The sequence below is a fragment of the Chiloscyllium plagiosum genome, chromosome 2 (assembly GCF_004010195.1).
Source record: "Chiloscyllium plagiosum isolate BGI_BamShark_2017 chromosome 2, ASM401019v2, whole genome shotgun sequence".
In the NCBI taxonomy this organism is placed as follows: domain Eukaryota; kingdom Metazoa; phylum Chordata; class Chondrichthyes; order Orectolobiformes; family Hemiscylliidae; genus Chiloscyllium; species Chiloscyllium plagiosum.
This window is the reverse complement of record NC_057711.1, coordinates 59,165,243-59,185,290: the sequence shown is the minus strand read 5'-3', so window position 1 is coordinate 59,185,290 and position 20,048 is coordinate 59,165,243. Positions and strand designations below refer to the sequence as shown.

Genomic DNA, 20,048 nt, shown 5'->3' with positions numbered 1-20,048 from the left:
CTACTTTCTCTCCACCCCCACCCTCCTCTCACTTATCTCTCCACCCTTCAGGCTCTCTGCCTGTATTCCTGATGAAGGGCGTTTGCCCGAAATGTCGATTTTACTGCTCCTCGGATGCTGCCTGAACTGCTGTACTTTTCCAGCACCACCAATCCATTAAGTGTGTAAGTCCTGATCTGATTTACCTTTCCAAAATGGAGCACTTCACATTCATTAAATTAAACTCCATCTGCTACTCCTTAGCCCTAATGGCTCATCTGATCAAAATCCCGTGGTACCTCTGATCTCCACTACACCTCCAATTTTGGTGTCATCTGTAAACCTACCAACCATATCTCCTGTGTTGACATCCAAATCATTTATATAAATGATAAAAAGCAATGGACCCAGCACTGGCACACCACTGGTTGCAGGCCTCCAGTCTGAAAAGCAACCCTCAACTACCACCTCTCTCTTCTACTTTAGAGCCCATTTTGTTCTTGTTCTTTCCCTACAATTGTTGTTGAAACAAGAAACGAAGATCAGTGACTGCCTTTATAATAAAGCGTTGCCTCCCTCACAACCCTAGTCCTGTTGTGATATCCTTTTGCAGGATGCTCACTTGCTGAAACACCTTTTTGGTCCTTGCCTCCTTCACCACCTTCTTTGACGTTCCAGAAGACGTTACTGCCAGGTTTGCTGTTTACTGTTGCAACCTCATTAGGAATCCCAGCAAGATGCCCATCATTTCCAGAACTCCTACAGTTGTCAAATGATTGAGCTACAGCCAAAGTCAGCTCTCTCAAACCTCAGGTCCATATAATTTAGAGCACTGAAATTGAACTTTTGACCAAAAAGCTTAATGTTGGCATTTAGGTCCCCATGAGCTCTTTCCCACCTTTCTTTCTTGCTCGTGTCCTTTTCTAACCCCCTTAAATTAAATAAATATAAAGTGAAAACAACTAAAACTTGGTTCCAAAAGTCTGTGCAGCTAAAAGTCTCCCACCACCTATTGACTTCAATGGAAATAAAAATAAGGAGATGTGAAACAGATCTCTGCTGAATAAAGTCCAGATCTACCACAATGTAACCAGCTCTGCCTCATTTGTCAATTCAAACTTAGCAACAAAATGTCTGCCGACTTGCTTATTAAATCAATGGCTTTGCAAACATAAGGTTCTCTGTCTCATTGTTTCACCTACATTATCAATAAGAACTTTTAATGCAAAGCGCAGTTGATCTTGCTTATCCAATGGAAAGTACAGGATACAATTCAAAAATAGAAACATAGAAAATAGGAGCAGGACTATGCCATTCCACCCACTATATATGTTCATGGATTGTTTTCCTTAGAACAGAGGAGGCTGAAGTGTGATTTACTCGAACTGTACAAAATACTGAGGGTTTGCTTCCAGTGGATTTGGAAGAGACCTGTTTCGTCGAATGAAAAGGTCAATGAGCAGCGATCATACAGACTGGGGGTCATTGGTAGAAGAATTACAGGGGACAAAAGGAAAAACGTTTTCATCCAAAGGGTGCTAGGTGTCTGGAATTTACTAGGAGAAAGTGAGGACTGCAGATGCTGGAGATCAGAGAAAAGCACAGCAGGTCAGGCAGCATCGGAGGAATAGTAGAGTCAACGTATCCAGCATAGGGATGCTGCCGATGCTGCCTGACCTGCTGTGCTTTTCCAGCACTACACTTTTCGAATCTGGAATTTACTGCTCAGTTTGGTGATTGAGGTGAAAACCCTCAACTCACTTAAAATCAACTCGCATCTGCGCCTATAGTATTGCGGCTTGCGAACCTACAAACTAAGTGCTGGAAAGTGGGATTAGAATGAAGACCTGTTTATTCAGCCGTAGTAGACACAATGGGTTGAATGAGCTCTTTTCTGTGCAGTATATTTTCTATGGACCTATCTACAACATTTGAAGAAAACATTCTAAATATTAGAAATGCACATTTGATCGAAAACGCTAAGCTGAGTAACAATATATTCATGTGGTGCTTGTGTGTCTGTAGTAAGTGGTCGCGCCACCAGGAGGAGTATTGGAGCTGTGTAACAAGAGTTTCCGATCTGTGAACGAAATCCTGGGGACTGGGTGATTTCGCCAAACAGCCCGGAATAAAGTGGAAAGTAGGAAAAGCAGACACAGCCTGAGAAACACGGGCTGCGAGTCATCTTTGGAGCAATTCGACAAACTGCACATGGGGTGGGGAGCAAAGCTGAGTGTGACCTGATGAATGTTTTGGGTGAAGATCTTTTTATAGTTATGCAAATACTGCCTCGGAGCATTCCTGGGTTTGGTGCCGCTGCATTTGTAACCAATAGCCTGGGGCAGTGACACCAGGTCTCTCTTCCAGCAGGCGAAGGACTGACCATTTATTTTTACACATTACTCACGCCCGTTGACTTAACCTGACAATAAAGCCACATGACTGAATCGGGGGTATTATTTTCTTCCCTAGTTTATATATTAGCAGATGGGTTCATCTGAAACATTAATCTATCATTTAAGACATTGTCAGTTCTGGGAGAACCAGAGGGTGAGGGGAGGTCTGCAATTATTTTCGACACAATGACTCGACTTGCTGAGAGATTCTGTTGAAAGTTAAGCCGAAGCTGTGAAGCGTGTTAAGACAGGGAGAAGGGATACTGCAGGCGCCTGTGCTGCTGGGGAAGGCTGTGGGTAAATCCGGCGATTGGTGGGAGGGAGCCAGAGGGCAGGGCGAGAGCAGCCTATCAGCCTTTGCGAGGGGACGGCTTCCACATGCCCCACCCCTTCAACATGTGGAGGGGGTGAATTTCCAAACAGCCCCCACCCTCCCCAACAAAGGCTGGCAGATCCGCCTCCAAAACATCACCGAGCCGCCAGACTGTCAATGAAACGGCGGCGCTGCTGTTCTGTCGGCTTTCCCCGCCCATCGGCACCACTCGCTCAGTCACCCGACCCGGATTTCTCTATCGGATCCCGGCTGCTCGCTTTTCTCATCCCGAGAGGAGAGGAGAGGAGAGGGAGGGGCGCACACACAGCCCACCCCAAACAACAGCAGCAGCAGCAGCACCACCCCCTCCCCAAACCTGGAGAGACTTGTTTTGCATTCGGCTGCTGTTGCCCGGACCGTGTTTGCAGAGCGCTAACCAGGACTGACTGACTGTGTGTGTGTCTGTGAGTGACTGAGTGCGGACTGCAGCGTCTACTTTGTGTTCCAGCTCCTCAAACCACATCTTTCAAAGTCTGTCTTCACTGGGGGCGGAGAGGGGGGGGGATTTTATTTTGTCAGAGGGGGCTGGCCGGAGAGAGCAAGAGAAAAGGATGCTATGACTGACTGGCTGCCGCCTCAGGAATCTCCAGCTGCCCTTGTTCTCCCCCCGTCAGTAACTGAATATATAGATACATATATATAATTTAAACATATTGATCTCTCTCGCACACATTACCCGCAGCAGCAACAACGCACCTGGGCCCCTCGTTTCTGCTGCCAGTTGCACACAGATTGCGGACTTAACCTCGTTTTAAAGAACCAGCCCAGAACTTTGCGCCGATCCCACTCTCCGCTGCGGGCTCGGGGATTGACTTTTGAGTTCGCCGATCACATTTAGTGTTCAGATGTCTCTGTAATTCCTTCCCAAGACTCCGCAGTGTGTGCACAACACGAACTGCCGGCATTTCTCTCCTCACTTCTTGTTCGATCTTGGACTTTGCCTCTCCGATTCCGGGACTTTGTCACTTCTCTTCTCCCCCTCCCCCCCCCCTTGCCCGGAGGACAGTGAATGAGAAGACGGGTCATCTGAAGCTGCAAACTTTGGAGAAAGAACGAGGCAGCCGAGTTGCTCTCTTCCTGTCTGCAGCGATGATCAACGTGGAGACGGTTGTCGTCTTGGTCGTCCTGTGTGTGTGTGTTTGGTCGCAGGAGCCCAGCAAAGTGGTTGCCGACCGGTACGCCGTCTATTGGAACAGCAGCAACCCGAGGTGAGGCGCGCCTGAAGCGGCGGCGGTGGGAGGCCGGGGGGGGAGGGAGCCCGCTTTCCTGGTCCCGGCTGGGGGGGGGGGAGACAGGATTCCACCTTTTACTGCTCTCGCTTTTTAAGTTAAAATAAAATGAGAATTATCTTGGGTTTAGATCATCCTGACATTATGACTTCACCAATACAAGAAATAAATGAAGAATGGAAGGGGTTGGGTGGGGAAGAGAAATAATTTAAAGCAGACAAGGCCGACTTGGGTAATGCATGAAGTGGGCAAGAGGGTAATTTCAGGTGAACTGGTGACACTTGAACATATACTGGCTTGGTATTGGGAATGTATTGAAATGCAGCTCACTGTCCAAGTTACAGACACACAGGCAGCACATGGTCCGGTTGTTTGAGGTGGCCGCATTTCTCTGCCACATTCCCCCACCCCAGGTCTGTGCGCTGAAAGCTGCAGCCACTGAGTTTTAAAGCGGGCCTATGATAAGCCGATGTGCCGCCGAATTGAAAGCCGCCTTCCTGTGGCGCCGGGGGCCGCAGCTGAAATTCAGGAGGAGCCCCATCAAACTTAGCGAGGCAGCAGACTCCTCCACATGGCCCCCTTGCATTTATGCAGCGAAGTTGGATTTATTGTTGTAAGATCGGATAACAATGTGGCTTCTCGCCGGACGGTCCGTTCTCCAAAAGCGTGTAAAATATTCCTTTAAAAAAAATAACCGGGCGGTGATTACATTTGGGAGTTTTGAAACGAACAACGTGCAATATTTAATGAAATAATCAGACTGTATGTAAATCCCGAGGTTGTGCGAGCTGGTTCCTAGGAGCGGGGTAGAAGAGTTAAAAGTTTGGGTAAACTTGGGAGTCTGCTTCAGTTTTGAGTCTGTGACCGGAGTCGGCACACATCCAAGCAACATCAGGTCAGGACGCTTGGAAACAGCTTCGCCTTGTTTTATTCCAAGTTTCACTCAGTGATCTGTACAGTTACAGTTATTTGCAAAGTTGACCATTTCCATTTCTTCAAATTTCCTTTGCCTTAAATGCATTGCCCCTCTGTTTTCCTCTTTCTAACACCGAAATTATAAAACATTTCTTTCGTTTGAGGAACAACATCTGGATTTGGATAGCAGCTGCACCCGTTCACTAATCTTATTATTGAGAGGCTGAAAGTTTTAATTATAAACGTGAACTAGAAGTGCAAGTCGATGTGTTAGATAATTACTAAGCAATTCGAGGATTAAAAACAAAAAAAAATAACCTCTTTCTGTGAGGGAGACTTTAATTACAAATTATTAGGAATTACCACATTTTTGAAGTCTGGTGCTGTGCCGCAAACAGCGTTAGCAACCTGGTCACCAATTGTCGCCATAAATTTATTATCTACCGTCAAGTTCTGTCACCCATTGTTTCTTTTTCAGAGGTTTATATGACACATGGCGAATTTTGATTAAAATAACCAAATATTTCTCTAATTCAATATTGTGAGTTTGTTACTGAGCTTCCAAAACTGAAAATGTTTTGACGCTCAGTTTTACAATAGGATGCATAAAGACTTTTCACAAGAAACAAGAACCATTTGCTACAAACAAATGAGACACTGCGTTTAATTTAAATTTAGGTTGAATAATCATCCCTAAGTTCATCCATTTTATTTGAAAACAGTTAAAGGATTCGGGAGCGAGTACAATTTAAAAAAAAAGGTTGCTTTATTGATTCATTAAACCTACAGTTAGTGGTTTGGGTTAGTATTCTTCTTTGGGCCTCTTTTTCTTGTACCATTATGTTGCTCCTTCTCTGTCTGTTGCTCCAATTGTGTATGTAAGCCCTCTCCTGAATGATTTTGCATGTGTTGTTCTCACATTTATATGTTTCTGTATTCTGTGTGTATCACGTTATTTCTCTACTTTCATTCTTTATTCCAGGTTTCCTTGAATTAGTTTAATAACTTTTTCCCTTCTTTGTGGCTACATCTCACTTTGACCTCACTCTGTCTTTTTCTTTGATTACATTTATATGTATGTTTCTCAATATTTTTAGTCTTTTTGCTTCTGTATTCTCCATTGCATGTTCTCCCTTTTTTTGGTACTATTATTTGTAAATTTGTGCAAGTGTCTGTCTCTGTTTTCCTATAATTATCCCACTTTGTATATTCTTTCTTGAGTAATATTCTCCCTTGTTTTAAGTATATCGTTTTTTTTTCTTGTACAGAGGTGATGTCCCACTTTAAGCTGAGATGAACAAACGAATTTGGGTCACAGGGCATGTTTTTTATGAATTTATTACACTGTCAGGCAAAAACCTGTTTCTAATTTACAAAGTGGATTTTAAACTATTGGGAGAATTTCCTCACCCGGGTTGAAATGATTGAAAAACCAGAATCTCTTTCGCGTGTCTAAATTTGATGAATTTAGAATTAAAAAAGCTAAATTTTGTTATGATTACAAGATATTCTGTATATCGCAGGATTCAGTCGATATTTTTATCGAAGAAAATTATGTCTGCACTGACATAATACGTTATCATCTTTTATGAGTTAGAATTATCTTTCAGCATTTCAAGTAATTGAACAAATTAACAATGTGGGATTCTGTTTTGAAGGCTATTTATATAGAAATAAATTGAATGTAATATTCTACAGTGCTGATTTAAAAATCCATTGTTTCAGTCTTGCCAGTTGTGAGCAATGGAAAAGTGGGACTCCAGTTCTCTAGACTGTCGGGTTATGACAATAGATAACCTTTACCTTCAGAAAACTGGTTCAGGATAATATTCCTTGTTAAAGAAAGGGTGCAGAATGGTAGGAGAGTTCAGGATTAGTAAAATTGCATGTTGCAAATCCAAATGTCATCTTTTCGGCAGAATAAACATTGCTGCATTTTAGGGCTTTCTGATACTTTCCTTCACAGACCCTAACATACCCCAATGGCATTGGTTAGTGCTCAGTCAATCATTTCCACTGACCTCCAAATGGCCGTAAATCTTCTACTTCCAGCTGAGCAAAAGTTGTGGATAAACGACAATGTAACCTTTTCTTAAATAAAATTTAGGCAGCTTTTATTTGAGAAACATGATCAGGTTGTATGGATAATAACTGTAGTGTTTTAGTTTTAAGCAGTTTTGAAACCTGAAAATAAAAAGAAAAAATTTATAAAATTTCATAATATAGTATGACAGGATGAATTTAATAATAGCACTTTAAGATTGGAACACTCAAGTTCTTTATGATTGAATATATAAGTTTTTGAATGCAGTAATTCCTCAGCATTCATTATTGAAAACAGACCTATTTTGCTACTTGTTGCCTCTGTTTCAATTTTATATTTCTGTATCAAAAGGTTTTAAAAAAAAAAGTTGAAAATAAAAACACTGAGCAAGGAAAAAGCACACAATACAGCTCTCTAGGTTTAAATCACTCCATGCCTGAAGGGTTAATATTACTTATTAAGACTCAGTGATTGCCAGAATTTTATTTGCAAGAGAAAGTTCGAGTTTACTATTTACATACTCTCTGCACTCACAGGGGGTGAGGGAAACTGCTGCTGCTCATAAATGTGTCCGGGTTTTGGTTGTAAAATTCAACAGAAAGGGGTTTTGCAGTTCATTATATAGTGCTTAGTGAAAGTTAATAGCATCACTGCGTCCAGTGACTGCTTCAGCAGGAAACCCAGCTTTTCAATGTGGTCCCTTTGTGTGAGCTTGAGAGAAACCAGGATCCAGCAAGGGTTTCACAGACTGCTGCCTCATGAGGGAACGTACTAACAGGCTACTTATTAGAGGTTAATTACCCCACTCTTTTTTTTTTAAAAAAAAGGATAAATTCTTCCCATTCAAAGCTGCAAATACCTATGTTCCATCCCACCCAGATGCTATGTCTCTAGTCGGTGAGGTGCACCAAAAGATGAGTTTTATCGCCTATCTGTTGCTATGAATCTAGTAATCTAACAATACCATGCTGTGCTGAGTCAAAAATCGTACAACACCAGATTATAGTCCAACAGGTTTATTTGAATTCACAAGCTTTTGTGCGGAGCTCCTTCATCAGGTGATGAAAGTTGCCCTAGTATCAAACATTCAGGGAAATGAGTTTGTAGGTAAAGCAAAGTAATCAATTCTGGAATGAGACACAAAGCCTGAAAGCATTGTGCCTACTCAAAATTTAAAGTTTTCTGGTGTCGTCAGGTCACTTCACCTGATGCAGGGGCTATGCTCCGAAAGCTTGTGATTTCAAATAAACCTGTTGGACTATAACCTAATCTTGTGCAATTTCTGCCTTTGTCCACTCCAGTCCAACACTGGCACCTCCACATCATGCTGTGCTGGTTGGTGAATATATGCAATTAGTCCTTCAGGAGTCCTGTGTTCACTGTGTGGGGGATGAAAGAGAAAATTAGGAGAGAAGAAAGGGAAATGGAGTGATTCATTGATGGAAGCATATGAACACATAGCTTTAGTCATGCACACAGGATAGAGATCTTACTAAAACTCATACTTGTACCTCAGAAACTTGGAAAACATAAACTATTGTTTCACTTATCTGATATAAGGAAATTGACTAACTTCTCTAATTTCTGTTCATGAATAGTTGTGCAGCTCCCTATTAATGGTTAAGTCCAAATGACACCAGTACAAAATAAATAGAATTAAGATATGTTCATATGTTGCCATGTAGATTAGATTTCCTACAGTGTGGAAACAGGCCCTTTGGCCCAACAAGTCCACACCGACCCTCCGAAGAGTAACCCCCCAGACCCATTTCCCTCTGACTAATGCAGCTAACACTGTGGGCAATTTAGCATGGCCAATTCACCTAACCTGCACATCTTTGGACTGTGGGAGGGAACTGGAGCACCCGGAGGAAATGCACGCAGACACTAGGAGAATGTGCAGACTCCACACACAGTCACCCAAGGCTGGAATCGAACCTTGGACACTAGTGCTGTGAGGCAGCAGTGCTAACCGCTGAGCCACTGTGCTGCCTGTAGTTTCTAGACAATGAAATAATTTATATCGAAAAGAAACTGATGCCTTTGCTTCATGTCTGTGCATCTCTGCCTGCAAATACTATATCAAAATGCGATTGAGCAAACATTTCTGCAGAGTCTTGATTTTTTGAGGAAATTTGAGTCCTGCAAAGGGCAATGTCTGGGCTGACCCTCTGATGGAAGATTTCAGCTTTTTCTTGCAGTTGTGCAAAGATTAAATGTAAAGTAGTCAAAATGCAGTCATTCACATAAACACATACATTGTTTCCTAAAGAAAAACTTTAAATCCTGAGTAGGCACAATGCTTCCAGGTTTTGCATCTAATCCCAGAATTAATTACTTCATTTACAAGCTCGTTTACCTGAATTTTTGATACTAGGGTAACTTTCGCGATACTCTTCATGTTTTGAAAAGTAGTTGCAATTGCCTAATGAAGCAATGATTGCTCAGAGCAGCTGTAATAAAAGGAACATAAAGCAACTTTCTATGAACCTAAATAAGTTTATGTAAATCTCTGCACCAGAGGTAGGAATAGAAATCTCCTCAGTAATCGCTATCCTTTTTATACAGTTTTACAGTTAACTTGCACAGTCGATTTTGGTAATCTCAGTTACTTTCCCAGGCTTCAGATATACATGCACCCAATTGTATTTCAAATAATAATTGCTTCCTAATTAGGAGCCAGGCAGGTCAATAGAAAGAGGAGCGTTTAATGGCATTGTAAATGTCATGTTTCTTCGACATCATTTTTCTCCAAAACTGCTGTCATGACCTTCAAGGCCACCACACCCTAAAGAAATACTGTTGATTCTTTTATCCTTGTTAATTACTAGCTCTGTGTCAACCTCCCTTTTCTTTCCAAAGTCAACAAACATATTTGTTGCTTCTCAGAGCTTTACCTATGTTTTCAGCAACTACCTATCAGAATCTGTACAGTTATATTTTGTTTTCCTCCTATAGCATTGCGGAAGTTCTATGGAAAAGCACAAGTAGCATTATAGACCCCTCTTTGAACTTCTCTGACCTATTATGCTTCCTTCCCCACTTTACTTCCCCACTTTGACCACTGTGCCCTCAACCTCTTTGAGTTTCCTACCTAAACTTCTCTGCTTCTTCACAGCCCTCCACTTTTGACTTTCCTTAATACTAAGCTCTTTTACCAAGCTTTCATCCATTTCCTCATGTTATCTTTACCTCCGTTTTCTCTTAACACTGTGCACTCCAGAGAAGTACATGTTTCAATGTGACAAATACTGTAAATTCAAGATGATCATTCTGTATGGCTCCGTCAAAGACAGGAACAGCATTCCTGCCCATTATTACTGTTTATGAAATGAATGTGGCAGTCAGTCTTTCCTTTGCACCCGTCATGACCTGTCAGCACCACAGAGTAATTAAATACTTGTCAGTGGAGCATTTTCCACAATATTTAAAATAGCAATGACAAAGTTCTTTTTTTGAGCAATGTCTGTCAAGGGAACAATGAAAACTAATTACACACATGGATGTCACTTTTGTTAAACTTGTCAATTGGAGGGAGAAAGAACATGACAAAGTGTATAGTTTAGATGGCAGTTTATGACAAGGAAGCCAGAACCAATATTGCTTTTTTAAAGTCTCAATCACTCCCTCATCCATGTCTAAAGATTTGTTTTAAAACTGTATCATTACAGTCTAATCCAGCCTTCAATTGTGTTTCCCATTTTGACTGCTTAATGTTTGCAGTGTTTTGCTCACAAGCGCCTGAGATTGCACAGGAGAATAGTTGGAAGTAGATTAGTTAAAATTAACCTGATTCTCAAATCTAGCCCCACACTTCAGCAAGTCTGCGGAATGACAGACACTAGCTCTACATGTTAGTAAATAAGATAAAGCTCAACATTCAGACAGTGGTCCCACACAAGAACATTGCTACTAATCAAAACCTCAAACAGTTTGTGCACATTTCCTGACCTTATGGGTTTGACTATCTTGAATTGACCCCTGGCAATTCAATCACTCCTGCTTTAGTTAGCACATAAATTCGTATATTTATATTGCATCTTAAGTCAAACTTGACGGAATCATCAGTTTGAATGCATTAATCTAATTTCCTAAAAATCAGTTTATACTTGATGAGCATTCTTAATACAAAATATTTTAAACAGTGGTTCATTTCTTAATTGAATTATGGGTATATTTATTTTTATGAGAACTTCAGAACTTTTTAACTCGTGGACATTTCATTTCCTGTTTTGGTGCAAACAGGTGCCTCCTCATATATAACCAAAAGCAACATAATAAGAGCATTTTTGTATTGTGAAGGAGATTGTGAATGCAAAAAGCTCATCAGCTTAGTTCTACAGGTTAAGTCCCAGAGGAAACCAGAGAGTTTTTATTTGATGACATGAGGAAGGGCAATGAAGAGAATGGTATGGAGTCCAAAGTAAGATGTGGGGGCTAGCGGTGGGTGGGTAGAGGAGGAGGAGAGAGGGGAGAAAGGTGGGGTTAAGGCATTCAATTTAAAATTGAATAGATCTGTAAACTGTGCTTTGCTGGAGTTTATCTAATAACAATTGGATATCATATAAAATTACAATATTAATGTATTGAGGAAAGGATCTGCTCTCTTTGTTTTCAGACAGTGAAAATTTACATCACAATCTCAGAGTAGTTACGTAGAACGATCTTTGAGATGCATTCATTCTCAGAGTTGGCTAGGGTAACTCTACATTTGAGTGCGAATAGTTAATAAGATTTACCTTCAAAATGGATGTTGCCAGAAAGTCTTGAGAATAGCAGATTGAAACATTGAAGAATCCCTTTCCACCGGTTGGAATTGACTCTTGATAAGCTTAGCATCTGCCTTGTATGATGATTGAAGGTAATATCCCTCTAAGCCAATAAATAATCACTCTTGATTAAGTACAAGGATTAACATGAGTATTGAAAGGATGCTTGCTGCTGCTGACACAATTAAAACGATACAGATGGTCTGTCTCTGAAAACTGGACCCTTTTCAAAAGTTTATATTTGTTAATTTACAGGGTGTTACTCAGGATACACACTCTTGTGCGTTTACAAAATAGCTCTCAAGTTGCAACAACAAAGATTGCTCATTGCATTTTACAACTTAGAAATTAAGTATCACTTGCAGATGGGTGAAAACAGTGGATGACTATATTTCCAGGAAGAAGTGATGAGTGAGAACTGGCAAGTTGTAATTGAACATACCAAAAGAGCAAGCTGCAACTTGCAGTGGTATTTAATAGTTCTCGAGTGGTCAACATCATTGTAAGATGCCTGAGATTACATTGCTGTCACCCTTGGCTCAGATGGTAACAGTATTGCCTCTGAGTTAGAAGTTTGTGAATTTGTGCCCTGTTTCAAGATATAAATTATCAGATTGTTTTCTGACATCCAGTACAGGATGTGTAGACATTTCCTCCAGTTAAGTCTTGCGGAAGCTAGAGCAGTGGTACGTGGTCTCTGTTCCAAATTCCATTTGCCAGCTACCAAGTCCGGCCTTCACCCTGGCAACAATATGAGACTAAACCAGTCTTTAGTCACCTTACTATTGTATTTGGCTCCATGGGACAGCTGTCTCAAGAGACTAGTCAAGCAACATCCTGACATAGTCATACTTACAGAATGCACTTTACAGACAATGCCACAGACACCACCATCACCATACCAAGACAGACGCAGCAGAGGTGGCGGCACAGTGATATGCAGTCAGGAAGAAGTTGCTCTCAACATTGTCCTCAACCTTGACTCTGGACCTTATGAGGTCTTATGGCTTCAGGTTAAACATGGGGAAAGAAACCTTACCATGTATCGTCCTCCCTCAACTGATGAATCGGCACTCCTCTATGTTGAACAACACTTGCAGGAAGCACTGAGGATGGCAAATGCACAAGATGTACTCTGGGTGGGGGATTTCAATGTCCACCATGAAAGAGTGGCTGGGCAGCAGTACTATTGATTGAATTGTTTGGGTCCTAAAAGATGTAATTGTTAGACTGGGTTTGCGGCAGGAAGTGAGGGAAAAACTTACTTGACTTCATCTTTACCAACCTGCCAGCTGCAAATACATCTGTCCAAGACAATATCGGTAAGAGCGACCACCGCTCAATACTTGTGGAGATGAAATCCTGCCTTCACAGTAGAGGTGAGAATAACCTCTATTGTGTTGTGTGGCACTATCATCATGCTAATTGGGACAGACTTTTAACAGATCAATTCAAGACTGGGCATCCATGAGACGCTTTGGGTCATCAACAGCAGCAGAATTGTACTCGAGCACAATCTCATGGCCTGGCATATCCCCCACTCAATCATTGCCATCAAGCCAGAGGATCAACCCTGGTTCAATGGAGAGTGCCAGAGGCCATGCCAGGAGCAGCATCAGGCATACCTGAAGATGAAGTATCAACCTGGTGAAGCTACCAAACAGGACTACCTGCATGCCAAACAATATGAACAGCAAGTGTTAGACACAAGCGATTCCACAATCAAAGAGTCAGATGTAAGCTCTCAGTTCTGTTACATCCAGTCATGAATGGTGGTGGATGATTAAAAAGCTCACTGAAGGAGGAGGCTCTACAAGTATCCCAGTCCTCAATGATGGAAGAGCCCAGCACAAAAGATAAGATGAAAGCTTTCACAGCAATCTTCAGCCAGGACTGCCGAGTGGTTGATCTGTCTTGACCTTCTTTCGGGGTCCCCAGCATTAAGATACCAATCTTTAGCCAATTTGATTCACTCCACATCATATCAAGAAATGGCTGAAGGCACTGGATTATGCAAAGGCTTTGGTCTCTGACAACATTTCGGCAATAGTACTGTGAATAGTACTGCTGCTCTTCTTGCCAAGCTCTTCCAGTACAGTTACAACACTGGCATTACCCGACAATGCGGAAAATTGTCCATTGGTTGGAGTAATATAGGATAATAGGGTAGAGGAATGAGTCTGAGTGAGTTACTCTTCGGAGGGTTGGTGTAGACTTGTTGGGCTGAAGGACCTGTTTCCACACTGTAGGGATTCTAAATCAAATATGCTGTGTACATAAGCAAGATAAATCCAACCCTGGCAATTGCCGCCCCATCAGTCTACTGTTGATCATCAGCAGAGTGATGGAAGGTGTCATCATCAGTGCTATCAAGCAGCACCTGCTCAACAATAACCTACTCAGTGATGCCCAGTTTGGATTCCACCAGTCCCACTCAGCTCCTGACGGCATTACAGTATTGGTTCAAACATGGACAGAAGAGCTGAATTCCAGAGGTGAGGTGAGAGTGACAGCCCTTAACACATAGGCTGCATTTGACTGAGTGTGGCATCAGAGTCCCAGCAAAACTGGAATCAATGGGTATCAGGGGAAAATTGTCCAGTGGTTAGTCATACCTGCCACATAGGAAGATGGTTATGGTTGTTGGAGATCAGTCATCTCAGCTCCAGGACACATCTGCACTACCCATTCCTCAGGGTAGTGTCTTAGGCCCAAACTGCTTCATCAATGACCTTCCCTCCATCATAAGGTCAGAATTAGGGATGTTCGCCGATGATTGCACAATGTTCAGCAACATTTGCGACTCTTCAGACAGTGAAGCAGTCTGTGTCCAAATGCAACATGATCTGGATAATATCCAGGCTTGGGCTGACCAGTGGCAAACAATATTTGCACCACACAAATGCCAGACTATGACCATCACCAATAAGAGACAATCTAACCACCACCACCCCTTGACACTCAGTAGTGTTACCGATACTGAATCCTCCACTATCAACATCCTGTGAGTTATCATTGATCAGAAACTCAACTGGGCTCACTACATAAACACAGTGGCTACAAGAGCAGGCCAGAAGCTAGGAATACTGTGGTCAGTAACTCGCATCCTGACTCCCGAAAGCCTGTCCCCCCTCCAGAAGGTACAAGTCAGGAGTGTGATGGAATACTTCCCATTTGCCTGGATGAGTGCAGACCCCACAACATTCAAGAAGTTTGACACCATCCAGGACAAGGCAGCCTGCTCGATTGGCACTGCACCCGCAAGCATCCACTTCCTCCACCTTAATGCTCAGTCACAGCAGTGTGTACTATCTGTAAGATGCACTACAGAAATTTACCAAAGATCCTCAGCCAGCATCTTCTAAACTCACAACCACTTCCATTTAGAAGGACAAGGGCTGCAAATATATGGGAACACCACCACCTTCATGTTCCTCTCCATGCTGCTAACCATCCTGACTTGGCAATATATCACCATTTTTCCATTGTCGCTGGGTCAAAATCCTGGAATGCCCTCCCTAAAGTTATTGTGGGTCAACCCACAGCAGGTGACTGCAGCGGTTCAAGAATGTAGCTCACCACCACCTTCTCAAGGGCAACTAGGGATGGGCAGTAAATGCTGGTCACATAAATAAAAAGTATTTCCAAACACATTTTTGAGCTGTCACTAAGACTTCTTATTACCATCTCTATTATATCATTTGACTTCACCCCTGTCTCCATACGTCTATTCCTGAAGCTCACATTCATAACTTTGTAACTCAAGACATGGCTATTCCACTATAATCCTGATTCATAGCCCATATTCTGCACTCCTTACATTTGTGGTCATCAAAATCTGTATCAAGTTTTGTCCATGTATGTTATCATTGACCTGTCATGTAATGTTAAAGGTTCGACATAGACATAAGTATGTATTGTTGAACTTTCCAACTAAGACTGATATTCCATTGTAGTCTTGACAAAGTACTGTCTGTTGGAGGAGTTTATTTTACTGGATATTTAATTAAACCCTGCCTTCTTGAATAGATGAAAAAGATCCCATGGTACAGTTTTTAAGAACAACAGACAAGTTATCCTTGCGCTAGCCAATAACTATACCTCAACTGGCATGAAAAATATATTCTCTGATCATTCTCCCCTTGCTGCACGTGAATTGGATGATGTGCTTTCCACATTACATGTGAATACATTTTAAAAGTACTTCCTTTGTGCCAGGTATGACTCCAACCAGCAGAGAGGTTTCCTTTTGATTACCATTGACTGTAATTTACTTGGGTTCCTTGATACTGTCAAATGCAACCTTCGTATCACTCTCACCTCACCTCTGCAGTTCAGCATTTTTTGATAATTTTGATCTAAGGCTATAATTAAATCAGAAGCTGAATGGCCTGGACAGATCTCAAACTGAATGTTAATGAGTTGGTTGTTGTTGATCCCATTACTTCATTGAGCAGATCGGTGGTAATTGCCTGGGTTGTTTTTGTCCTGCACTTTATCTGGGCAATGATCTGCGTTGTTGGGTAAATATCAGTGTTGTACCTGTGCAGGAATGTTGTCAGGCCAAGGTCATTGCAATATTGAGTGCCTGCAGCTGATTTGACATTATGTGGAGTGAATTGATTTGGCTGAAGACTGGTACTATGTGGTTGGGGATGTTTGGAGGAGACTGTGATGGATTATCTACTTGAGTACTTCTGGCTAAAGATCGTTGTAAATGTTTCAGCTTTATCTTTAGCACTGATGTGTGGGTCTCCTCCTTCATTGACAATGGAAATTTTTGTGGAGCTTCCTCTAGTGAATTGTTTAATTGTTCCCGACCATTCAAAATTGGATGTGACAGGACTGCAGGGCTTAGATCTGGTCCAGTGGCTGTAGAATTGTTTAACCGTGTATATTTATGTTGCTTGTTATATTTGACTTGGCAGCCAACTGTTTTGTGGCTTTGGCTGGTAGATGTTTGATTAGATATGCCTGATGCTGTTCCTGGAGTGCTATCTTACCGTCTCTGTTGGTCCCCTGGCTTGGTGGTAACAGTGGAATGGAGGATATGCTGGGCTTCTACGATATGAGGTGCAGTTTGTGTTGGAGAATAATTCGACTCCTGCTGATAGCCCACATGCTTCATGGGTGCCCAGCGTTTTGTTGCTAGATCTGTTTGAAATCTGTTCCATAATACAGTGGTAGTGCCGAGCAGTATGACGGATGGCATCCTCAATGTGATTGTGGGATAGATCATGTTCAATAACATAAAATAAAACAAAGAACTATGGATGCTGGAAAGATGAAACAAAAACAGAAAATGCAGGAGAAGCACAAAGGGTCTGGCAATATCTGTAGAAAGAAAAACAGAGTTAATGCTTCGAGTCCAGTGACCCTTCACCAGATGTATTTGCAGAAGGTAGATTAGTGAGAATATGGTGAAGTCTATTTTCCCTCTGGTTTCTTCACCACCCACTGTGTCAGTAGTTTTCCTTTATTGGTCAGTGCATTGAGTACAGGAATTGGGAGGCCATATTGCAGCTTTACAGGGCCACTTCTGGAATACTGCATTCAGTTCTGATCTCCCTGCTAAAGAAAAGATGTTGTGAAACTTGAAAGGATTCAGAAACTATTAAAAAGGATGTTGCCAGGGTTGTAGGGTATGAGCTATAGGCAAAGGTTGAATAGGCTGGGGTTGTTTTCCTTGGAGCATCAGAGGCTGAGGGGTGACATTATCGATATTTATAAAATCATGAGGGGCATGGGTAGGGTGAATAGACAAGGTCTTTTCCCTGTGTGAGGGGAGTCCATAACTAGAGGGCATAGGTTTAGGGACTTGAGGGGCAACGTTTTTACACACAGGATGGTGAACGTATGGAATGAGCTGTCAGAAGAGGTGGGTGGAGGCTGGTTTAATTACAACTTTTAAAAGGATGAATATATGAGTAGGAGGGGTTTAGAGTGATACGAACAAATGTCTGCAAATGAGACCAGATTAATTTCTGGTCACATGGATGAGTTACCATGCTATCTCTTTCACTCTTTCTAGTGGTATTACTAAGCCATTCTTGGTGTTTGACATTGAACTTTCCCACCTAGATTACTCTGAGAGTCCTTGTCACTCTCAGCACCTCCTCCAAGTGGTGGTCAATATGGAAGAGTACTGATTCATCAGCTGAGAGAGTTGTAGGTAATAATCATCAGGAGCTTTTGTAGCCCATGTTTGGCCCTTTGCCGTAACACCTTATGGTGTCTGAAGTCAATATTAAGGACTCCTATTGTATTCCATTGTCTCAACACCTCTGCTGGGTTTGTTCTGACAGTGGGACAGGACCTTCCTCGGGATGGTGATGGTGTTGCGTGGGAAAATTTCTGTAAGGTACAATTCCGTGAGTATGACTGTGTCAGGCATTTGTCTGTGAGACTAGTCTGTGAGACAGATCTCGCAATTTTGGGATTTCCTCCCAGATGTTGGGAAGGTGGACCTTTCAGGAATCACAGGGCACAGCTTGCCATTGCCATTTATGTTGGTACCAAGTGGTTCATTTTCAGAGGGCAATAAAGAAGCACCCACTTTACTGAGGATCTGGAGGCACATGAGTCTGACCAATTAAGGACAGCAGTTTCTTTCTCGAAAGGACATTAGTGTAGTAGACAATTTTTAGAGTGACCATCAATGATTTCATTATCATTCTTAGACTTTTAATTCCAGATTTTTAATTAATATTCTACCATTTGTTGAGATTTGAACCCATATTCCCAGATCATTATCTGTGCCTCTATATTACTATTCCAGTAGCAGTACTTCCACACCATCACTTCCCTACTTTTTCTACTATTTGTTTATGAATTTCATCAAAAATACTCTAATTTTAGTTTATTTTGCTGGAGTTGGTTGATGGCACAAGACATGATTTGAATGGGTACCAACACTCAAATTGTCTAATTATTGATTAAAGGGCAGTGTGTGAAAACTTTGGCTAACATCTATTATTCTTCCCTTTTAAGAGGAGACCCCAATTTGATAATATAATAAATACATTGTATAACTGAAAGAATCACATCACGAATTGATTCATATCGAACATCAGGTTAGTTCTATGTTTGAAAGATAGACCACAAACTGCTGAACATCTCTACCAGAAATTACAGTATCGCAGTGTGGGAATCTTCGTAGAAACATAGCTAACCTGTGATGAAGCTATATGTGAAAGAGTAATTCTGTTTACAAGTCTTCTCATAATTGGTGCACAGCAGAACATGCCTGTTCATATTTAGCGAAGCTGTCTCAAAGCACTTTGAGAGCATTGCAAACAAAACAAAGTTTGTTCGGGCATCTGAAGGTAAAACAGATTTGCATTCATGAGATTAGTTTAAACATGTGAACTAACCTTGGCTTCTCATGCAGTCACTGTTAGCAGCCAGGAACTGAATTAGTTATTCTCTTTGATTGTAAAGAATTAGTAGCTGCAGGGGGTACATTGACAGATACTTACAGGTGAGTGAGGCCATTTGATTCATCGTGGTTCTCAGAAGATGTTTTCTTTATACGTTCTTGAAGTCAATGGAAGTAAAAATCTGGAGTAATGTAAAACTGGCTGCTGACTTGTCACCGTCCAATTAACAATACTGCACAATGTCAAAATCTAGCCCAAAGGGTTTTATTATCTTCAACAAACCTCAGTTTATAAAATAAAAAACAATTTTGTGCATGAATTCTTCCTGAATTACAGTTCCAGAGATTGCACAGTGGTAAATTATTTCTAGAATGCTAAGATTTTTCACATTGTCAGTGAATTACATTGAATATTTCACTGTGGCTAATGGGCTCCAACTTTCTTTTAGCAACAAATTGTTGTTTTAAAAATGTTTATTGTCACTTTCCATCTGCGGGAGGTGTTCACAGTTTATGTTTGCAGCATTTTTCAAAATTGTTTCTGAAATGATTGTTTTAAAAGTAACAACTCCTCTTTTCAGATCCACAGTCCTCTGAGAATTAAAATTACTGCAGCAGGCACGTAAAACTGTTCAGATGCCACTGATGTTTGATACTGGATTTGGCTCTCTTGTTAGAATGCTGTAATATAATAATTTGTTTTAACAGCTGACATTCCAATTCAGTAGATTTATTGAAGAAAATTATTTTGGTTTGTACAGAGTCACATGCATGAGAAGTTCCTGACAAGTCAGCACACAGTGTTTGTGATGTTTCTGCTGGGATACTTAATCCTTCAGCGTTTTTCTTCTCATTCTAGATTTTTTGATGGTGATGGGAGTATCACAGCAGTATTTCATTGAGATAGTATTTCATTTTTCACATCTCTTTAAAAATTTTGTTTTTAATGCTATAACCTAATATTT

The 20,048-nt window shown here is 41.4% G+C and overlaps 1 protein-coding gene across 3 annotated transcripts in view; it reads left to right on the top strand.

Moving 5' to 3' along the window:
* Window positions 1–2,421: 2,421 nt before the first annotated feature.
* LOC122560061 (ephrin-A5-like) overlaps window positions 2,422–20,048 on the top strand; it is a 213,962-nt gene continuing 196,335 nt past the window's right edge. The window contains exon 1 of one of the 3 annotated variants that reach the window (XM_043710269.1): window positions 2,422–3,956. In XM_043710269.1, coding sequence (XP_043566204.1) covers window positions 3,838–3,956 — 119 coding nt within the window. In that variant the 5' untranslated portion in view covers window positions 2,422–3,837. Of the gene's footprint in view, window positions 3,957–3,987; window positions 4,591–20,048 lie in introns of those variants that run through there. The other 2 variants (XM_043710278.1, XM_043710265.1) reach the window with 2 other exon arrangements.